General features: G+C 40.4%; 1 protein-coding gene and 1 pseudogene across 3 annotated transcripts in view; one reads left to right on the top strand and one right to left on the bottom strand.

The window, feature by feature from the left end:
• PDE5A (phosphodiesterase 5A) overlaps positions 1-16,934 on the bottom strand; it is a 151,686-nt gene that overhangs the window by 118,763 nt on the left and 15,989 nt on the right. For all 3 annotated transcript variants that reach the window (XM_070371936.1, XM_070371938.1, XM_070371937.1), the window contains exon 2: positions 9,313-9,901. In XM_070371936.1, the coding sequence (XP_070228037.1) occupies positions 9,313-9,901 (589 nt within the window). The remainder of the gene's footprint in view (positions 1-9,312; positions 9,902-16,934) is intronic.
• On the top strand, positions 3,798-3,941 carry LOC138988343 (U2 spliceosomal RNA; annotated as a pseudogene).

The raw sequence follows: 16,934 nt of genomic DNA, 5'->3' as shown, positions 1-16,934 counted from the left end.
TATTTTTGTGTATGGTGTTGTAGAATGTTCTAATTTCATTCTTTCACATGTTGCTGTCTAGTTTTCCCAGCATCACTTATTGAAGAGACTGCCTTTTGTCCAGTGTATTCCTGCCTCTTTTGTTGTAGAATGGAATATTACTCAGTCATGAGAAAGAATGAAATCATGTCATTTGCACAACATGGATGGATCTAAGATTATCACACTAAATGAAGTAAGCCAGACAGAGAAAGGTAATTATGATACTGCTTATGTGTGGAAGCTTAAAAAAAAACAAAAAGACACAAATTAACTTATTTACAAAACAGAAATAGATCTATACACACAGAAAACAAATTTATGGTTATCAAAGGGGAAAATGTGGGGCAATAGATTAGGAGTTTGGGATTAACAAACTGTATATAAAAAAGATAACCAATAAGGGCCTACTGTAAAGCTGGGGAACTATATTCAATATTTCATAATAACCTAAAAGGAAAAAAATCTGAAATATATGTGTATGTGTATATATATATACACATACACACACACACAAAACTTTACCACTGTGCTATACATCTGAACATGCCACTGTAAATCAACTATACTTGAATTAAAAAAAGAATAAGAAGGAAGCCTGGTTCTTCACTTTTGGAGGAAGAAAACAAAAGGTACCTTGAGGTGTTAGATTGAAATCAGAGGTAATAATTTATTGTTTATAATATAGTGGGTAGCTAGCTATAGGAATAAATAAAATATTAGTGTATGTTAGTCTGTGTATTTTTTTTCCAGCTCTATCTGCTGAAAAACTAGAAGCAATGAGCATGCCTAGTGCCTAGATCTTGGTTTTAAAATACCATCCCTTCCACTGAGAGGAACCAGGGTCCCTAGGTCTATGGCAAAGAAAGTGTAAGGTAAGTCTAGAACATCCTGCTAAGTAGTTAAAACTTTCAGCTCCCCCACAAAGCAAGAAAATGCCAAGAGTGATGTGGGAACATATCAAAAAGACATCGGTTCAGTCACTCAGTTGTGTCCGACTCTTTGGGACCCCATGGACTGCAGCTTGCCAGGCCTCCCTGACCATCACCAACTCCCGGAGCCTGCTCAAAGGCATGTCCATTGAGTGGGTGATGCCATCCAACCATGTCATCCTCTGTCGTCCCCTTCTCCTGCGTTCAATCTTTCCCAGCATCAGGGTCTTTTCAAATGAGTCACTTCTTCACATCAGGTGGCCAAAGTATTGGAGCTTAAGCTTCAGCATCAGTCCTTCCAATGAATATTCAGGACTGATCTCCTTTAGAATGGACTGGTTGGATCTCCTTGCAGTCCAAGGGACTCTCAAGAGTCTTCTCCAACACCACAGTTCAAAAGCATCAATTCTTTGGTGCTGTTTTCTTTATAGTCCAACTCTCACATCCATACATGACTACTGGAAAAAACATAGCTTTGACTAGACAGACCTTTATTGGCAAAGTAATGTCTCTGCTTTTTAATGTGCTGTCTAGGTTGGTCATAGCTTTTCTTCCAAGGAGCAAGAGTCTTAATTTCACGGCTGCAGTCACCATCTGCAGTGATTTTGGAGCCCCCAAAAATAAAGTCTGTCACTGTTTCCATTGTTTCCCCATCTATTTCCCATGAAGTGATGGGACCAGACGCCATGATCTTAGTTTCCTGAATGTTGAGTTTTAAGCCAACTTTTTCACTCTCCTCTTTCACTTCCATCAAGAGGCTCTTTAATTCTTCTTTGCTTTCTGCCATGAGTGTGGTGTCATCTGCACATCTGAGGTTATTGACATTTCTCCTGGCAATCTTGATTCCAGCCTGTGCTTCATCCAGCCTGGAGTTTCGCATGATGTACTCTGCATATAAGTTAAATAAGCAGGGTGACAATATACAGCCTTGATGTACTCCTTTCCCAATTTGGAACCAGTCTGTTGTTCCATGTATGGTTCTAACTGTTGCTTCTGGACCTGTGTACAGATTTCTCAGGAGGCAGGTCAGGTGATCTGGTATTCCCATCTCCTTAAGAATCTTCCACAGTTTGTTGTGATCCACACAGTCAAAGGCTTTGGCGTAGTCAATAAAGCAGAAGTAGATGTTTTTCTGGAGCTCTCTTGCTTTTTCGATGATCCAACGGATGTTGGCAATTTGATCTCTGGTTCCTCTGCCTTTTCTAAATGCAGCTTGAACATCTGGAAGTTCACGATTCATGTACTGTTGAAGCCTGGCTTGGAGAATTTTGAGCATTACTTTGCTAGCGTGTGAGAGATGAATGCAATTGTCCAATAGTTTGGACATTCTAATATGAATAAGACAGTAACACCACATAACTCATTAAAAAAATAAAAATCCATGCATCCATAATGATAGAAATAATGTGAATAAAGAAGGCAAAGCTCTTCTTTACATTAGAATGTTAACTAATACATATAGATGGTATTATTGATATAAAGTTGGAAAATTAGTAGATGCCCAAAGTGGTAAGTGCACTGAGAAGGAAAAGAGCATTCACACAATATCAAAATAACGTCCCTATAGATATTTATTAATTACAATGGGAAAACTGTGTCTTTATAGTGAAACACTTAGTGGGCACCACTTTAACCCACTTACCATGTTTAACATCATCAAAAATGTGGTAAAGTAACATCGTGTGCTACCTGGTCACGCATGCTAAGAAGGTCTGTGGTATAATCACAAAACATGTTTGGTCTGGCATTAGATCTCTTCAAACCCTTGGAATTACCTGACTGATAGTCTTTTTATATTCGTAAAAAGCCCCTGCCAAGCATACCTGAGCTCACGGTAAGGCAGTCTCATGGGGGAGAAGGCCTCAAATAGCTTCAGGACTGGGGCTGGCTGCCAGGAAAACCAACTGAGCGATTAGAGGATCAGAACGTTCAGCCCTGCCACTGGATAAGGAAGAGGGGCCTGGAGACTGAGTCCAATCACCAATGGTCAATGATTTAATCAACAATCCCTACATACTGAAAAAAAAATCAGATTGAGGGAACTTTTGGGTAAAGGTCATCTACTGTGTGCTGGGATGGTGTTGCCATAGAGGGTGGACAAGGAAGTTTTGTGTCCCCCGCCTCTCACTCCTTGCCCTTTGTATCTCTTCTATTAGGCTACTTCTGAATGTTATCCTTTATAAACATACAGCTACAATCTTAAGTATGGCACTTTCCTGGGTTCTGAGTCATTCCAGCAAATCATTAAACCCGAGTGGGGAACCCCTGCATTTGCAATCAGCCCGAAACAAGTGTGGCTAGCCTGGGGGTCCTTCTTATGGCTGGCATCTTAAGTGGGGACAACGCTGTACAACAGGGTCCCTAACCTCGGGGTCTACACTCACTCCAGGCAACTAGTGTCAGGACCGAGTTGGACCGCGGGACACCCCAGCTGGTGCAGAGGTGAAGAACTGATAGTCGTCTGTAAAGCCAAACAAGGTCGAAAGAACGTTTGTGGTATTCCTGCCAAAAGCGCCTAATGTGAATCTATTCAAGAGAAACATTCTACAAGATAACTGGCCTGTCTCCTTCCAAAATACATGTCAAGAAAGATAGAGAAGCACTGAGAAGCTACTCCAGATTTAATGGAAACTAACAAGATAGGACAAATACGTGCAATATGTAACCCTGAGTGAGAGCCTTGAACAGAGGGGGGAAAAAAATCACTGCAAAGGACATTCATGGGGCAACTGACCAAATTTGTCCATGGAATGTTAGCTAAGGGCTTTGTATCAAAAAATTTCCAGATTTTGATAAAAGTATGACAATTGTGGAAGACAATATTCTTGTTAGAAAATATGTATAGTAATTGCTTCTCAGCCTTTTAGCTAAGATCAAGTGCAGTATCTGTTCTTATCAGAAAATAATGGGGAGGGAGGAGGGTTCAGGATGGGGAACACATGTATACCTGTGGTGGATTCATTTTGATATTTGGCAAAACTAACACAATTTGTAAAGTTTAAAATAAAATAAAATTTAAAATTAAAAAAAAAAAATCTCCGAATGGCTCAGAAAAAAATAATATGCATGCATTACTTACATGCATTACACACAAAAAAAAAAAAATAAAAAAGCAAACGGGGCAAAATATAAACAATTAGAGAATCTGGGTAGAGGGTATACCCAAGTTTCTGATACTGGTCCTGCAACTTTTCTATAAGCTTGAAATCATATAAAGATAAAAATAACAGAAAACAAAAAAAGGAAATAACCAACTAGATTTGCCAAATTATATGCTGGTCTTCTTCCACAAAGTGGAATATCTAAAGATTATTAGAGCATTTAACAAAGATACAGCAGTTCCCAAACTCTGTTCCCTGGGACACAATTACAACATGACAAATGTATCAGAATTGGTAATTTATTAAGAATGGGACAGTACCTATTGCTACTTCTTTCTTCTGAAATTCATTTTGGAAATAATTTTATTCATCAGAAATTCACTTGAGTAGCACCTGAGATCCGCAGGATGAGAGATAGTGAAGACATATTTATCTGAAGAAGGACTGAAAAGGGGGGAATGAGGTTGCAGCGGGAAGAGCTGCAGCTCGACGGTAAAGGCCACATGAGTGGTGATGTGATCCATCCCTAAGAACCCTACAATTTCTCTCCGTAAAAATCATGGTGTCCATGGAGAGGCTGCCCCATGGAAACAAGAGATGGGTCTAAGTTTTGCATTCCTGTTGCCTTAGGAAATAAGAGGGTTATTTAGACAATATAAATCCTTTGACATAGGAAATCTTGGGAGGCGTAAGGCTTCCACCAGACATAGAACCAGGGCTTCAGGGCAATCTGTGATAGTTAATTTTATGTGTCAACTTGTCAGCTAAGGGATGCCCAAACGGCTGATAACACATTATTTCTAGGTGTGTCTGTGAGGATGTCTCCAGAGGAGATGAACATCTGAATCAGGAGAATGAGTAAAGAAGATCTTTATCAATGCCAGTGGGCATCATCCAATCCGTTGAGTAGGCAGAGGAAAGAAGGACGAATTCGCTCTCTTTGAACTAAGATATCCATATTCTTCTTGCCCTCTTGCAGTCCACCAGAGCTCCTGGCTCTAAAGCTTTTGATTCAAACACAGACCAGAGTTACACCACTGGCCCCCCTGATTCTTAGGCCTGCAGACTCTGAGTTATACCATCAACTACACCAATCCTGGTTCTCCAGCTTGCAGATGGAAGGCAGGCTGTGGAACTTCTAAGCCTCCATTCCCAAGTGAGCTTATTCCTACAATAAACCACTTCTTATTTATCTCTATATATCCTACTGGTTCTGTTTCTCTGAAGAACACTGAGCGATACACAATCTGATCTAAATACTGGATGATGTCTAGTTTCCAAGTATTAGGAAAATTCCAACACATTCATATAAGTTGTTCTGATTATTGTGTCAATACCTTATTATTAATAAATGCTGTGCCACATTCAAGAAAATTGCATGAATGATGGCCTGATAGAGGAGGAGATGATGTGTTGACTGAACATCACTGACATTTGTGGTGTAACTGAAACTCACTGTTCTAAGCTGTGGATCATGTCATGTTTTAAATATGTGAATGTATTATTTTATCAGTAATAAAACAGTTGAATTCCCAAATGTATACCATTCTGTTACAAAGTTTTAAAATGGGAATCAAATGTTGACCATTTCTTAAAATTAATTTATCTAAGAGACATTTTTATTCTTAGATTCAATCTGAACACTACTTTATTTCATGGCCACTGCTTGGCTCTCTGCTGCTGCACTACAACTTCTAAGCATTCTGTGGTCATGTAAGCTCAAGAAATGCAAAGAGACACGTGTACCCCAATGTTCATCGCAGCACTGTTTATAATAGCCAGGACATGGAAGCAACCTAGATGTCCATCAGCAGATGAATGGATAAGAAAGCTGTGGTACATATACACAATGGAGTATTACTCAGCCATTAAAAAGAATACATTTGAATCAGTTCTAATGAGGTGGATGAAACTGGAGCCTATTATACAGAGTGAAGTAAGCCAGAAAGAAAAACATAAATACAGTATACTAACGCATATATATGGAATTTAGAAAGATGGTAACAATAACCCGGTGTACGAGACAGCAAAAGAGACACTGATGTATAGAACAGTCTTATGGACTCTGTGGGAGAGGGAGAGGGTGGGAAGATTTGGGAGAATGGCAATGAAACATGTAAAATATCATGTAGGAAACGAGTTGCCAGTCCAGGTTCGATGCACGATGCTGGATGCTTGGGGCTGGTGCACTGGGATGGCCCAGAGGGATGGTGTGGGGGGGGGGGGGGGTTCGGGATGGGGAGCACATGTGTACCTGTGGCGGATTCGTTTTGATATTTGGCAAAACTAATACAATTGTGTAGAGTTTAAAAAGTAAAATAAAATTAGAAAAAAAAAAAAAAATGCTGCTATACAGTATCTACAGATTACATATCTAAGGAGTATGTAGGACTAAGAAAACAAAACATGCTTTCATACTTTGACTATTTCCACAAAGGCTATGAGACAGCATTTTGAGCACTACTAATTATGAGTGGGCTGAGTAATGAACTGCGTGTGTGCTCAGCTGCTCAGTTGTGCCAGCTCTTTGAGCCCCATGGACTAGCCCATCTGGCTCCTCTGTCCATGGAATCTCCCAGGCAAGAATACTGGAGTGGGTTGCCATTCCCTTCTTGGGGATCTTCCTGACCCAGGGATTGAACCCGTGTCTCCTGCATTGGTAGGCAAGTTCTTTGCCACTGAGCCACCAGCGAAGCCAAGTAATGAATTATCCACTAGCCAACTGATTTTCACTGTTAATACCAAGGTAAATTACATCACAATCAATCCCACAACTTCTAATGAAATTCTGTGCCAGGAAGAACTTCTGCAAGGCCACTATAAATGCAGATCAAGGGTGTCAAGGGTGGAGTGGCAACATGAGAAATCCACCAGGCTAAGGGGCTTCACCCTGGGGCACTGCCAATCAAGGGCACTGGGCCTATTTTAGACAAGAATTAAATCATTGCTCACTGCAGAACAAAAATTACACCTTATTATCGGGTTGGCCAAAAAGTTCTTTCAGACTTTTTGTAACATCTTATGAAAAACTCAAACTTTTTGGGTAACCAAAAAACTCTAAAGATGGTAAAGAAATTAAATAAAATTGATATACGTCAAGAAATCCTCAGTGCTGGTGAACTTTGGGACAATGCAGACAAATGAAGACTTTCTCAGCAAAACTGAAGCATATTTATGGTTCTACTCTACCACTGTCACCTAAGATGGGAAGAGGATTCAGCAAATTTGGCAGCAATCCTTCAGCTGTGCCCTTAATACCCCTCTTGGAGTCTGCTACGGTGTGACGTTATTCACAGAGCTCAAAGAGGTCATGGAGATGGCTCCGTGAAGAACCAAGGTTGAAAATACTGTTGGTATAGAGTGGATTCTGAAAGCTATCTCAGGATTTAACACGTGAACTATCACATATCTCCGCAGACCCCTACCCTCAGAATTCCTCACCAGTCAGCACTATTTACTGACCCTGCTTCAAAACCTGAGGCATCTCCAACTTCTCTTCTCACTTCCATCTCCTACTCGCTTCCAAGTCTGGCAGATTCAACTGCTTCTGCAATCCATTTCCTCCTTTTGATCTTGAAGGCCAGTGCCCTGGTTTAGGTCCTTACTTCCTCAGCCTATTAAAACAGCCTCTCCTACCAGTTTCCAGTATTTTTCCACCTAATTCACTTTATGACCACCATAATATTCATCCTTCTAAAGCACAGTCTGAATCACACCAGTCCCCCTTTCAAACCATCTTCAATTATTTCCCATGGCTCTGAATCAAAGACATACTCCTCAGCTGGGCATTCAAGACCTCAGTGATCTCCAGCAGCTCCTCAAAATCTACACGATCCCCCACATATATCCACACAAGCACCACATGATCCAATTTCCAGTCTCTTCTTCAAATTTCTCTCTACATCTGGCTCTCCCCATGCACACAACTCAATCTACTCAAATCTTACCCATCCTCCAGGGTCTGTGCCAATCATTGCTTCCTCAAAGAAACCTCTCTCCATCTCCCCAATTACATGTGATCTTCTACTTCCCTGAACCTAACACATTTTTGCTGGCTCTATTATGACCTGCTTTCTACTCTACTTATTTATCTCCTCTACCACAGTCTCCTTTTAACCGATACTTATTAGGACTTATCTCTGTGCCAGGCACTGTACTAGGCACCAGAAGTACAGGGCTGAACAAAACATCTATGACCCCTCAAACTGCACAGAGGAGCCTCAACTTCTCTGTGTTACTATGGAACCTACACAGTGTACCACATGATAAGCAGCAAGAACAGTTGTTCTATCAAGGTGCTAGAACATGATTCATAAACATACTGCTGTACAATTAAGATGCTTTGCTTAAAATCTCTAACTCTATTAATAAAAGAATCATTTTCAATAGGAAATTTGAAGAAACATATATTGTAATCTTTAAGTCTATAATAAAGACTTGTGCACTACTGAAACAAAAATGGAAGAAATATCAAATCCTTCCATCAAAATATTGTAGAGCAAAAATTTCTATTTTTTGAAGATACACATAAATTTATTTGTTTAATAAAACAACTGAAAGAGTGGAAAGAAAGATAATCAGACTCTGGTATCAATGAGATGTCAAATGAATGAGTATGATTAAGTCAATGAATTAATTAAAAAAGACTATTGGTTTGGTTTTCAAACTGTTTTTAGACCTATTATTTTAGAATCTCGGTAAAATCCTCGGAAGTTCATGTGGCGATAATGTGGATAGGCATATGTATGAAAGTGAAAGTGACGTCGCTCAGTCCTGTCCGACTCTTTGCGACCCCATGGACTGTAGCCCACCAGGCTCCTCCCTCCATGGGATTCTCCAGGCAAGAGTACTGGAGTGGGTTGCCATTTCCTTCTCCAGGAGATCTTCCCGACCCAGGGATCGAACCCAGGTCTCCCGCATTCCAGGCAGACGCTTTAACCTCTGAGCCACCAGGGAAGCCCGGGGATATGCATAGTGATGAAGAAAAAACAATGAAAGAACACAACTGTGAGATGAGCTAAGTCAAATTATCATTAAGGAGAACAAGACAACCTTTCTCTAAGGCCGCTGTGTTGGACTCAGCCACCAGTGAAGAAACTGACTTTCAAAGATGGGGAGGTTCTTAACCATAGATTCCCACTTTAAATAAGTTTGTAAATGATGAAATCTCAGTTTCAAATATCCCTACGATTGACAGTAGTTGCCCATGCCCCATCCATACTCCACGCCCCACCCTGCCTCTGTTCCAAGAGTTCATTTACCTCATAGGCGTCTTTGATGTTCAAGGGCTCGCCAAAAGCGGCCACGTGTCCCACGATGCCTTTGTTCCACTCTAAGCGGATGCAGTTGTTTGAAGCTTCTTCCAGTGTTGAACCTTCTGCAACATCCAAGAGGCGGCTGATAAGAAACTTGTCATTGGAGCTGTCCTCACAGACGAGGAATAAGGAGTAGCGGTCGGCGGAGATGAGTCCATGGATGTGCAAGAAAATTTTGTGACATAAGGCTGTGACATCCAAGTGACTAGAAATATCTTTCACTAATTCCAAGAGTCTCAAGCACTGGTCCCCTTCATCATTATCAAACCGTGGGGAGGTTAGAGGCATCTGTTCCTTCTTGTCTGAGTCAGAGAGGAAGCTCACAGTTCCCTCAGAATCCTTGATAACGATGGGTCTAAGCGGCCGATCGAATTCAGAGGCAGAGATCTTCCTGGTTGGTGTTCCAGGGACACTGCTCTCTGCACGGGGACTTGGCTGCAAGGGGCAAGAGCAGGATTCCGTGTGGCCCTTGATTCCTTCCTTGCACACAGGGATGGTGTGAACTCTCTCAGCAAACCATGCGTTGACCATTTCTCTGCAGAAAAGAACATGTAGGCACATCAAATATTTGAGGAAGACAGGAGTGGATAAATAAGATGTGGTGCATATACACAATGGAATACTACTAAGCCATAAAAAAGGATGGATACAGGGTCACTTGCAGAGACGTGGATGGACTTATTGTCTGTCATACATAATGAAGTAAGTCAGAAAGAGACAAACAGATGTCCCACATTAAGACATATATATGGAATCGAGAAAAATGGTACTGATGGACCTATCTGCAGGGCAGGAACAGAGATGCAGATGTAGAAAGTGGACGGGTGGACGTGCAGGGGGTGAGCTGGGAGACTGGGACTGAGGAATGTGCCCGGCCGCGTGGAGAACAGACAGGTGCTGGGAACTTACTGCACAGCACAGGGAGCTCAGCTCGGTGCTCTGTGGTGACCTAGATGGGGCGGGGGGGGGGGGGGGGGGGGGGGGGAGGATAAGGGAGGAGGTCCAAAAGAGAGAGGGGATGTGTGTGTACACATAGCTGATTCTCTTCATCACTGAGCAGAAATTAACACAACACCATAAAGCAACTATACCTCAATAAAAACAAAACAGAGTGAGAGTGTGTGTGTGTGTGTGTGTGTGTGTGTGTGTGGCGTGCCTGCTCTGTCATGGCTGACTCTTTGCTATCCCACAGACTGTAGCCTGCCAGGCTCCTCTGTCCATATACTTTTCCAGGCAAGAACACTGGACTGGGTTGCCATTTTCTACTCCAGAGGATCTTGCCAACCCAGGGATCGAACCAACATCTCTTTTGTCTCCTGCATTGGCAGGCAGGTTCTTTACCACTGTGCCACCTGGGAAGCTCCCTCCTTAAATGCTGTTACCCCTGAAAACTTCTAAAATCCTCTCATGGTTAACTGATGCAGTAACCATTTGTCATAGAAAATGAAAACATAACGGTCTATTTAAGACAGTTTATTTTGAAAAACTGAAAACAATTGTTTCAGTGAACATTTTAATAAAAGATTAGCTCCTATATACATATATTTTCAGATATCTGATTCATAATGCATCAGGTGTCAAGTTGGTTCCTCTCAAAATCAGTTTGAATTAAAGTAAAAGCCACTAAATTTGATGACAGTCTTCGGAAAACACAGGCATGGAAATTTGCTATTTAAAACACACAACTTATTCTGAAATTAAATATTAAAAAAATTTTTTTAATTATCTGAATTTGGCTAGGTAACATGCTTAATTTTAGACAGTTTTTATCTATACCACTATATATAGATTAGATTTAGGAAAGGAAATAGAAAAAAGAAACAATTTGATCTAGTATGTAGAAGAAAGATTGTAGACTTCCATTAATAACATCCTAATAATGCATGTCCAATAATCTAGAATAATCTTCTATTTACTCCTTGTATAAAGGAGGAAAACAAAAAATAGGCAATAACTAGTATAAAAATCCAAGAAAATTTAAATTATTTATGTTGTTCATGTGCCACTCCATGAAGAAACCTATCTGAGCTAAAGGTTTCATAGTCAGTATTTTTTTTTTTTTTTTAAGCTAAATATATCAGATCATACACATCCAAAAGACTGTTGTTCAGTTCAAATAAATCCTCTTGGGAAGCTGTAATCTGATGCCAATTGATGCCCCCATTACTTTAAACATTCTGGGAACTTTTGAAACTAACTTCTAAAAAAATTCAAAGTCATATAAGAACATTAGTTTTACCTAAAAGCTAGATCTTGTTTTTCACTGAGCCTTGCTTTGAATAAGCAAATAAAACCACAAAAAGCCTAGAGTAATGGCTAACTTAGTACATATCGTATGCAGGCCTGATTTTTCTTCAAACTCAAAAATTTATTTTCAGAAGACAATAACTTGCAAGCACTGAGGATATTTAAAAGAACTGGCCTATAAGAGCAATGCAATCTCCATGCGCAATGGTTTACTGGTTATTTTCATGAAAGAGCCAGGATGCAGACACTCTCCAATCCTTCTGGCTGCAGCAGAAATTGATAATACCTCTTCAGAGGGCAAGCAGGCAGAATCTAACAAGTTTTAAAATGCAAGTATCCTTTGTTCCAAAGATTTTACACACACGGCAAAAGAAGCATCAGTGTATTTATTTACTGTTTGTTATAGCAAAGATAAGAGCAAACTAATCCTATAAATAGAAGCCTGGCAAAATACATCATGGCATGTTTATAAATGGAACACTGTGCCTGTGCTAAGGTGCTTCATGTCCGACTTTGCAACACTATGGGCTGTAGCCCACCGGGCTTCTCTGGCCTTGGGATTCTCCAGGCAAGAACACCGGAGTGGGCTGTCACTCCCTCCTCCAGGGGATCTTTCCAACCCAGGGATCGAACCCGCATCTCTTCCATCTCCTGCATTGGCAGGCAGGTTCTTTACCACTAGTGCCACCTGGGAAGCCCAAATAGAACATGAGGCAGATATTACAAGGTACTGATATGAATAATCAGCACAATCTATTAAGTGAAAACAGAAGATCCAGAAGGAGGAGAGAAGAGTTAATCATTTTTCTGGGTCTCCACTAAGTCTTTCACTTATAGAATGTTCCCTGAGTTATTTTATTTTGAACAATAATCTATTGTTTGGTAAATATATATTACCCTGAATTGACACCAATCTAGAATGAAATGGGTAAAAAAAAATACAACATAGATATTATCAGGATTATCTCATAATTCCAAGTGTTAGATACATTTTAAAGCTCTCTTTAAAAAGTACTTACTACATTACTCCAGTATATACCTACAGCACAGAATTTTTTTTTTTAATGTAATTGCCAAATATTTTGGAGAAGGCAATGGCACCCCACTCCAGTACTCTTGCCTGGAAAAATCCCATGGATGGAGGAGCCTGGTAGGCTGCAGTCCACGGGATCGCTAAGAGTCGGACACGACTGAGTGACTTCACTTTCACTTTTTCACTTTCATGCACTGGAGAAGGAAATGGCAACCCACTCCAGTGTTCTTGCCTGGAGAATCCCAGGGACGGGGGAGCCTGGTGGGCTGATGTCTATGGGGTCACACAGAGTCGGACACGACTGAAGTGACTTAGCAGCAGCAGCCAAATATTTTATAAATGCATACCATGGCTTGGGACAAAATTTCTAGTCATAAGAATATACTCTGGTAACAGTGTATCTCAAAAACTTCTAATTCTATAGAAATGAGGGGGACATACTTTGGGAAATGTTTATGTAACCTCCAAAATCACAAAGAAAGATTGTGCCAAAGACACTGACGTCAGATATGCAAGTGAAAAATGTACAGGAAGCATTTGAATAAAATGTTTTGTAAAACATGAAACAGGAACACAGCAATATGTTTAAGCTAATCTAGTTTATGTGATTAAAAAATATGTATATGTAACTTAAAAACTTCTCAAATCAACATAAAAACAGGTATTTTAACTATGTCAGCTACAAACCTGAAACACAGACTCAACTTATTTCCTATCTTCTCACTGAAAAATGGTGATCAACATTTTAATCACACCACCTACTTGACAACATCTAAACAGACACCTTCAAGTGGTGAAATCACGATTCCTAACGCCCCACCCTTCGTCTTGCTCCAATCTCACTCCCTGTCCATTTTCTTCATATCAATAAATAGCACCATCCCCAGTTCCTCAACTGCACATCTAGGAATTACTCTGAATTTGTTTCCTTCAACTCACATCCAATCTAGCAACCAAGTCCTGTCCAGCTGACTTCCAAAACCCTATAGTCCAATCTGCTGATTTCTATCTTCCCTGGTTCAAGCTGCGTCATCTCTCATCTTGGACTATGGCCACAGCCCTTAACTGGACTCTCTGAAATCATACTAGCCTCCTTCAACCCATTCTCCCCATGGCAGCTAGAGCAATCCTTGAAAAAGTAAGCCTTAACATCTTCTCACTGAATTGAGAATAAAACCCAAACTCTTCAATCCCCGACTGCAGTCCCTCCTGTCCACACAGGCCTCCCTGACGCTCCTCAAGCACATCACACGTTGACTGCCCCCAGGCTGGAATGCTCTCCTCACCTGCATCTGGCAGGTCAAAGCTCCCTCCTCACCTGCACAGACAGGTCTTCCCTGCTCACTCCACCTCTCAAGGGACCCCAACACATTATGTTCCCCCCAACACGATCTGAATTCTTGTTGTTGCTCTTCAGTCGCCCAGTTGTGGGCGACCCCATGGACTGCAGCACGCCAGGCCTCCCTGTCCCCCGCCATCTCCCAGAGCTTGCCCAAGTTCACGTCCATTGCATCCTGATGCCGTCCAGCCATCTCATCCTCTGATGCCCTTGTCTCCTTCTGCCATCGATCTTTCCCAGCATCAGGAAATTTTCCAATGAGTCATCTGTTTGCATCAGGTAACCAAAATATTGGGAGCTTCAGCCTCAGCATCAGTCCTTTCAATGAATATTCAAGGTTGATCTCCCTTAAGACTGACTGGTTTGATCTCCTTGCAGTCCAAGGGACTTCCAGGAGTCTTCTCCAGCATCACAGTTCGAAGGCATCAATTCTTTGGCATTCTGCCTTTTTTACAGTTCAGCTCTCACAACTGTACATGACCAATGGGGAAGACCATGGCCTTGACTATACGGACCTTTGTTGGCAGAGTAATGTCTCTGCTCTTCAACACACTGTCTAGGTTTCTCACAGCTTTCCTGCCAAGAAGCCATCGTTTTCTGATTTCATGGCTGCACTCACGATCTGCAGTGATTTTGGAGCCCAAGAAGAGGAAATCTGCCGCTACTTCCAACTTTCCCCCTTCTATTTGCCATGCAGTAATGGGGCCAGGTGCCATGATCTTGGCTTTTTTTTTTTTTTTTTTTATTTAGTCTTAAGCCGGCTCTTTCACTCTCCTCCTTCACCCTCATCAAGAGGCTCTTTAGTTCCTCTTCACTTTCTGCCATTAAGAGTGGTAATGAATTCTTACTATCATCTATTTTTTCTTGTTTATTAACCTGTTGGTTTACTGTCTGTTTCTTCCAAGGAGATGTAAATTTCATAATCATCTGTCTTGTAAACAACTGCATTCCTGTACTTAGAAAATGTCTGTCACATATTAATACTATGTCCCTGATAAATATCTGAGTGAAGTGAATGAATAAATAAATAAATGAAGCCTCCTAAACTAACTGCATTAAAAAGGACAACAGTCTTTTGAAAATTTGAATGCTTAGAAAATCAACATTATGTTTTAGCTATTAATGGTCACCACCCCTTGGATGTAAGCCTCATAACTGATCGTGGCTACTCTACCCTCATTTATCCCATAGGGCCTGTTATACATCTTAAACAGAGCCAGTGCCCCCACATTCTTTGTTAGATATTTTGCATTATTATGTTTAATTTGTCTCACAGGTGTTGTATTTCTTGACACTTTCTTGGAGAAATGAACTCAGTATTAAATGACACAGGAAAAGTAGATCTGGTATATTCAGTCATTCAATCAACAATTTTTATTAACCACCAGTCATGGGAGGAAATGTTTTCTTAAGACCACATTATTGATTATCTGAGTCCCTGTAGATATATATGCCTGTGGAGGAAAATATAAGCTATCATAACATCAAAACAATTACTTATAAGCCAGCCATAAATAATATTAAATCATCTCTTACACCTCTCTCCTTTCAGGCATCCCTTGACATTTTGCAGCACATGACCTACGTGGCTATGTGAAGTGAGCCTTCTTTCCTAAGACTAGTATTGATCATCTCCTGTTCTTTAACACTTTAAGCTCTACAAATACAAATCACTTGCAGATTGAAATGTAAACTTACATAAGATATAGAATTTCTAGAAGTAGAACAAAGTGATGTTGGAGACTATTCTAATATTACATAAAGCCACTGATAATTAAAGGGTAAGCCCAATTAAAAACCAGCTAACAAAATCAACAAGGATCATTAACACAACAAATACCTGAAGAGAGAATTCTGTTCAAATAAGTGCATTGTAGATTAAGAAAGGCTGCTGGAAAAACCGAAGATCTTTAAATGTTAATTTTTAAAAACTGTACTTGGGGAAAAAAAACTCTATGATTTTGCAAACATTTTGTTGCAAATGTCAAACAAGTAAAGTTATTTGCCAGAAACTGTCTACTTTAAATTTCCATCATAATTTAAATTTTATTAGATCTAAAATAAATTTACGTTCATAACCTGTGGTTCCATTTTTCAAAGTAAAGTTCCAATCAAAACCTTTTCACTGATACTTCTTCATTTTAACTGGATTCACTTAAGTGTCCTTTGCTCTAGACTGTATTTTTCTCATGAAGTCCCTTGTGCACGCCAGGCACTGCGCTGCCACCAGGATACAGGAGTGAGCAGCCCAGACCTCTCCTCCCAAACTGAGACTTAGTGTGTCCAGAAGTTGCTTTATACACATACTGAATTTTGCTGTCATACGAAGTTATATGTCATTGCTTAGCCGCTAAAGTCATCTCTGACTCTTTGAGACTCCATGGACTATAACCCGCCAGGCTCTTCTCTCCATGGGGTTTTTCAGGCAAGAGTACTGACGTGGGTTTTGCATATAAATGAATAAAGATGGAAAGATGAACATGTCACATATGAGGGTAAATATACCAGATGGGATTTAAGAAACCTGATTGATAGCTCTGCCTGGGGCGAATCACTTCAATGGCTTGAGACAGGATCTCTACTTTCCCTTCTTTCTCTTCCTTGAGTCTATGAGATTTTGAAAAGTATGTCTATCAGAGATACTGGAAGAAAAAAGCACCATTTTATTTAAACCTGGTGAGGCAGGTATTAACAATCCTACTTTCTAAATGGCTGAACCAAACACACTCTGCTATCTGGTAGCAAAACTAGATATCAAATCTAGGTTTCCTATTCCAAGTCTTACAACCTATAAGAATATAGAAGTTCCCAGAACATCAATGTCTGTCATGAAGAAGACACTTCATAACATCCAGATGCAGTAGAAAGAGTAAACAATCAAATTTAAACATATACGGTAGAGAAAGAACACGCTCGCTTGTAACAGCACATCCTCTAACTTAATTCTTT

This window comes from Bos mutus, chromosome 6 (genome assembly GCF_027580195.1).
Source record: "Bos mutus isolate GX-2022 chromosome 6, NWIPB_WYAK_1.1, whole genome shotgun sequence".
Lineage (NCBI taxonomy): Eukaryota > Metazoa > Chordata > Mammalia > Artiodactyla > Bovidae > Bos > Bos mutus.
This window is presented reverse-complemented; position numbering and strand designations above follow the sequence as displayed.